Source organism: Etheostoma cragini, chromosome 23 (assembly GCF_013103735.1).
Source record: "Etheostoma cragini isolate CJK2018 chromosome 23, CSU_Ecrag_1.0, whole genome shotgun sequence".
Taxonomy (NCBI): Eukaryota; Metazoa; Chordata; class Actinopteri; order Perciformes; family Percidae; genus Etheostoma; species Etheostoma cragini.
Genome location: NC_048429.1, coordinates 362,953 through 369,590, shown reverse-complemented (window position 1 = coordinate 369,590; position 6,638 = coordinate 362,953). Strand labels below are relative to the sequence as shown.

The following is a 6,638-nucleotide window of genomic DNA, read 5'->3' as shown; positions in this document are numbered from 1 at the left end:
TTCGACATACAATACTATTACTTTTTTTTACTGTTTTCGACATTCAACACTGTTCAGGGCGGCTGTGGATCAGTGGTATAGCGGTTGCCTGCCAATCAGAAGGTTGTGGGTTCAATCCCTGGCTCCGCAGTCCCATGTTGAAGTGTCCTTTGGTGTACTCTTTTCGACATACAATACTATTACTTTAACTTTTTCGACAACCAATACTATTACGTTTTTTTGACATACTATACTATGACTCTTTTTTTTACATTTTTCGACATTTTGTACTATGACTTTTTTCGACAAACTCCACGGAGACCCCCCCCTCCGAGATGTGTCCGGACCCATCAGCAGATGTACAGCACTTTATAACAAAACAGACGCTTCATTCATTTGTTCTTGTATTTTGTTTATTAATGATTCCATTTTTCGTAAGAACTTGGTACAAAAAAGTGAGACTACTCTTTAATCATTTACCAACTTCCATCAATCAACTTTTTAATGCATCATAAAGAAGAAAAAACTACATTGGCATATTTAAGACAAACACTTTCCTATACACACTATCCACAAGGACAGTCCCCTTTATTAATGAGAAAGAATAAACTTCTACTTCAACAGCCAACAGACATTTTTAATTTTCCATCTAGACGTGTCGTTGTCTTCGTCTCCTCATGGCAAAATAATACATCGAACGCAGCAAGCTCGAAGTCAGAATGCAGAAACAATAGAAAATCCAATGTTCTGTTTTCTCTCTTTTGCTCCTTGATAAAAGAATATAAAAATGTTTTTTTTTCTTCTCATTTGTTCAAATGTTGTGTCGTGTATTAAAATAGATCTGTTTAAGGACTGCACAGTTTCTCCCGGAGAAGATTTCTAGAAACGGATGAGGAGGTTTGGGGGGGGGGGGGGGGGGGGGGGGGGGGCGGATGGGTTTTTCTTGTTTTTAAGGGCTGAAGGGTGGAGCATCGACGCGGCACGGCCCCTTGCTATAGTTTCCATCTTTCTCTTTATCTGTCTGGAGTCGATATGCATTTCATTCATAAAACTTCTCTGCACTGAGCATGATTTTATGCATTAATAAAGGCAAGTTAGGTACAAAGTAAAGCAGATCTGCAGTTGGGGGGACACAGAGCCTGGCAAGAGTCCGGGGAATATTTCTTTTGCTATTAAGGGGAAGTTGTGTGCTCAGTAAAAATCTTTTTAATCTATCTGCAACTCCAAAATATGGATAAGAAGTCTCCATTAACAGGATATTAATAAGTTGGATGTAGGGCTGGGCGATATGAAAAAAAATCAAATATCATAATATTTTTGACCAAACACCTTGATATCGATATGGCAATAATATATTTTAATTCCAAAGGCCAAGGGAACTTTATCAGGATGCATAGTATCCTGATCCATGAAATATTTTAACATAGGGGGGTATACTTATGCCCTCTGTATTTTAACATTATTTTTATAATCAAATTTCGATTTCTATAGATTCAAGAAAAACAAACAGCAACAAACACCTACAAGCAGGACCGCCGCGGTCGCTCTACAGCGGCTCGCCGTCGTCTGCTTAGTGAGATTCTAAAAATTCTGTTCTTTTTGTTGACAAAAGCACTTCATGTTAAATATATAAAGATATGGATAAAGATATAAGCAGCCAGGGGTTCTGATATCAGAGGAGGCAGCCAGGGGTTCTGATATCAGGGGAGGCAGCCAGGGGTTCTGATATCAGGCGAGACAGCCAGGGGTTCTGATATCAGGCGAGGCAGCCAGGGGTTCTGATATCAGGCGAGACAGCCAGGGGTTCTGATATCAGGCGAGGCAGCCAGGGGTTCTGATATCAGGCGAGACAGCCAGGGGTTCTGATATCAGGCGAGACAGCCAGGGGTTCTGATATCAGAGGAGGCAGCCAGGGGTTCTGATATCAGAGGAGGCAGCCAGGGGTTCTGATATCAGGCGAGACAGCCAGGGGTTCTGATATCAGAGGAGGCAGCCAGGGGTTCTGATATCAGGGGAGACAGCCAGGGGTTCTGATATCAGGGGAGGCAGCCAGGGGTTCTGATATCAGGGGAGACAGCCAGGGGTTCTGATATCAGGGGAGGCAGCCAGGGGTTCTGATATCAGGCGAAGCAGCCAGACTCAAAATTCTTTACTTAATTGAGAGAACAAAATATACGTATATGGTTTTTTGAGGGGATCATTTAACAACAACCAGACTCCTGCCAGGCTCTGTGTTAAGGCGTATCTATCTATATCTATATATAGATATATAGAGATATATATCTATATATAGATATATATAGATATATATCTATATATAGATATATGTCTATATCTATATATATATATATATATATATAGATATATATATATATACATACAGTATACGCCGTGGGAGTGAGAGTCACACTGAGGACTTCAGTATTTCTTCTTAAGAGTGTGAGCATTGATGTGTTTTGGGGTAAATGTGTTTGATATTATATCATATTGCTCGTCGTTGTTTCTTCTCTGCGAGACGGACTTGTTCGTTGCCATAGATACGCGGCTGTATTTCTGACTCTTTGTGCCGTGCAGATGCTTCTAGAGATCTTTTTTGGGTATCTTTGAGACGTGATATGATTAGAAATATAAACTAAAACCACTCGGTCTTCTATGTTGTGATAAAGGCATGAACCCTTTGTTTGTGTCTGTGCATCAACGGTAGCAGAGGACAGGTTGATGAATAACAGAAAATGGACTAAATCTGCTTTTTGAACACTTAAACTGAACCTTTCTGGACCAGCAGGAAGACTAGCGAGACAAACGGAGTGAGCGGGACAGGAAGCCGGCGTCCCGCTTCGATTTGGGGGGGTGAAAGGGGGCCGCCGGCGACTTTGTCCCGCGAGTCCGATGACAGTCAAACGGTCCGTTTCTGATTGACTGGCGTCTCTAAAAAAAACGAGGCAACAAAGACGGACCCCCGATTTGGAGACGGATTTGGACGTGAGGCAGTGTTGATCTGTAACAGACTAACAGGCTCGTCAGCGTTGAAATGGTCACAGGAGTTAAAAACAACAACAACAACAACAACAACAGAAACCTCCGAGGCTGAAGATATGAAATAGGCAGGGAGAGAAAAGACATAATCGATGAGATGATCCCAGTACAAAACAAAGAAAAAGTTTTTGGCATATTTTCTATACTGGTTTGGGGGGATGCGTGGCACACCCACTCGGACGTGTTGGAGTGCAGCTGCGAACAAACTTGAACACTTTGTCCCTTCTTGCGGTTTCGACTCTTTGTTTTCTGCGATGCAACACAACCAAGAATATTATTTATTCTTTCTTTAGAGGGTAACTTCCTTTTTTCCAACTGGAGCTCCGATGTTTCTGAGTCTAAGTGACTGACAGGACAGATGTTCAGCATCAGGGAGAAACAAGCTGTAATGACTCAGATTATTATTTTAAGTGTGTGACAACATTATGGGATGGATCTCTACAGAGAAAGACCTTTGAAAACCTCTTTGAGACCTTTCTGTTTAACCAGAACAGCGCTGAAGTCGCTAGCGCTAAACCCACCAGACTCCATTTAAAAAACACAGCTTTTAGCGTGTGGAGAGCCAACGTATTTTCTCATGTAAATCAGTAACTGTGTGTTAATTTCAATGAAAACAAAAGTTGTGATGGATGTAAAAGTGGAAAGACGTCCCAAAACGGCGTTTAATAGTTTTATCTTGTGTCTGTCAACTTTTTATGAAGTGTATTTTTACGATGCTAAAATCACTGATTATTGACATGGAGTCCGGTGGGTATTTAAAAAAAAGGGTCTTACTCTTTAACAGGAAGGTCAACCTCCTTAGAAATCCTTTCCATGATGTTTTTGTGTAACACTTCTCTATTTACAGATGTTTTTCTCGTTTATGCCACTTCCTAAAAACTGAAAAAGGAACAGCCAATCGTTGGTTGTGTCGCTGCTGAGCAGAAAACAATCAGCCGAGCGCTCAGAGACTCACCTGTTTCAGATAAAAACAAACCTGCGATAATCCTAACCATAAGAATAATAATACAACATATGTACAGTGATCCCCTTCAGTACTCCAAACGCACATGTATCAACAGGCATCAGCATGAAAATACTAAAATCTCCACTAGAAACGCTAATTTCTGTAAGTTTTTTTCTTAAATACTTTTTTCTTCTTTGACTTCTTTAACTCTATTAATACTGAAAAAAAGTTATTCTCTGTTTTTGTTTGAAGGCTCGTTTACATACACGATGAAAACATTTTTCCTGAATTATTATGGCAAAAAACATTGTTCGTAGGAGAATGAGAACATCTACGCAGATATATCAATGTACAGTCCCGATGCTTCGCTAACTCTACGTTCTCTCTCGCTAGACGCAGAACAACAACTAGACCTGTGTTGAAAAAAAATAATAATAAAGGAAATATCGTTCAGGCGGCGCGTCCCCGCCGTGATCTGGCGTCTCGTAATAAATACATTAAGGCCAAGAAACATTGATAAATAGAAAATAACATAAAAAAAAAAAATCTCGTAAGCACTGTAGGTGTTTTTAAAAAATACTTGAATCGAGTGAGGAGGCTCTTTTTTTTTTCTTCTCAGTTCTTTGTGGCTTTTTTTTTTTTCAGCTCCGCGGAGAAATGACGGTTAGATATTACTCAGAAAAAAGGGAAATCCTCACCGCCGTGAGGGGGGAGGGGGGGGGGAGGAGGGGGGCTAGTTGTGTGTGTCGTCCTGGATGTGGGCGTGGCTCTTCTGCTGCAGGGGCGTGGCTGCGGGGCCCGGGGGGGCGGCGGCGGCGGCGACGGCGGCGGCGGCGGCGGTGCTGGGTGGTTTGATCCAGGACTGCGAGAGCAGGGACGCGGCGGCGGCGATGGTGGCGGTGGTCGTCATGGTGACCTGGATCAGCTGGTCGCGCTGGATCAGCCTGATGAGAGCTTTGAGGCGTTCGAGCGAGGCCTGAGTGTCTCTCTGCCGCCCCAGCAGCCGCTCCCTCACGTCCATACACTGCTGCACACACAGGGACACACACCGTCAGCATGCTGCTGTCGGAGGGTTGTATATATACATACAGTGAGTATAATAAGTATTTAACACGCTGCTATTTTACAAGTTCTCCCACTTAGAAATCATGGAGGGTCTGAAATTGTCATCATAGGTGCATGTCCACTGTGAGAGACATGTCCACTGTGAGAGACATGTCCACTGTGAGAGACATGTCCACTGTGAGAGACATAATCTAAAAACATCCAGAAATCACAATGTATAATTTTTTAACGATTAATTTGTATGATACAGCTGCAAATAAGTATTTGAACGCCTGTCTATCGGCTAGAATTCTGACCCTCAAAGACCTGTTAGTCTGTCTTCAAAATGTCCCCCCCCCCCCCCCCCCCCCCCCCCCCCCCCCCCCCCCCCCCCCCCCACTCCATTTATTATCCTAAATTAGATGCACCTGTTTGAGGTCGTTAGCTGCATAAAGACACCTGTCCACCCCATGCATACAGTAAGAATCACACTACTGACATGGCCAAGACCAAAGAGCTGTCCAAAGACACTAGAGACCTCCACAAGGCTGGACAGGACTACGGGGACATGTCCAAGCAGCTTGGTGAAAAAAGGTCCACTGTTGGAGCAATCATTAGAAAATATATGTAATATATTCATATATATCGGCATATCGGATTTTTAAATAACCAAGTATTGTTTGTTTTACTGCCAGTTATACTCTAAAGCGACATATCGTCGGTATTGTTATTCTAGGTGAAAAAGGACTTTTGGTAACTTGCGAGACTTTTCAATTTGAACATGTGAAAAAATTGATGTCCCAGAATTTCACACTGTTCCTTAACGCCACGAACACGTACGACGCATGGGTGTGGTGTCGTGGTGGGGAAATCAAACGCTCCCGCCACCACCCGAGCCTAATGTTACCAGCAAAGAAGACGAGGTGTGGTGTCGTGGTGGGGAAATCAAACGCTTCCTCCGCCATCACCCGAGCCTAATGTTACCAGCAAAGAAGACGAGGTGTGGTGTCGTGGTGGAGGAATCAAACGCTCCCGCCACCACCCGAGCCTAATGTTACCAGCGAAGAAGACAAGGTGTGGTGTCGTGGTGGAGGAATCAAACGCTCCCTCCGCCACCAGAGCCTAATGCTACCAGCGAAGAAGACGAGGTGTGTGTTGATTTTACTTTGAGCGCCTCGCTGAGCTTCTCGTCTTGTTCCTCCAGGTGAGCGCACTCCTTCTTCAGCTCCGTGTTCCGTCTGAGCAGCCGTCGCTTCTCCTCCTGTCTCACTGCTCACACACAGAGACACACAGAGACACACAGAGACACACACACACACACAGACACACACACACACACACACAAACACACACACACAGACATGAGTATAGGTATGAATAACAAGGTTACACTTATAACATAATGTTAAGATAAGGTTAGGATAACATTAAGATAAGGTTAAAGGTTAAGATAACATTAAGATAAGGTTAAAGGTTAAGATAATGTTAAAGGTTAAGATAAGGTTAAAGGTTAAGATAATGTTAAAGGTTAAGATAAGGTTAAAGGTTAAGTTAGGGTTAAAGGTTAAGATAATGTTAAAGGTTAAGATAAGGTTAAAGGTTAAGATAATGTTAAAGGTTAAGATAAGGTTAA

At 42.8% G+C, this 6,638-nt stretch overlaps 2 protein-coding genes across 2 annotated transcripts in view; both read right to left on the bottom strand.

Annotated features, from left to right (window-relative positions):
- The window catches only part of LOC117939043 (rho GTPase-activating protein 8-like), a gene marked incomplete at its 3' end in the record, with an annotated part of 26,914 nt that overhangs the window by 6,874 nt on the left and 13,402 nt on the right, over positions 1-6,638 (bottom strand). The gene's annotated exons all lie outside the window — the stretch shown is intronic.
- phf21b (PHD finger protein 21B) overlaps positions 4,648-6,638 on the bottom strand; it is an 8,400-nt gene continuing 6,409 nt past the window's right edge. Inside the window, exons 8-9 of the mRNA XM_034863816.1 lie at positions 6,171-6,274; positions 4,648-4,988 (exon numbers count right to left, since the gene is read on the bottom strand). Coding sequence (XP_034719707.1) covers positions 4,695-4,988; positions 6,171-6,274 — 398 coding nt within the window. The 3' untranslated portion in view covers positions 4,648-4,694. The remainder of the gene's footprint in view (positions 4,989-6,170; positions 6,275-6,638) is intronic.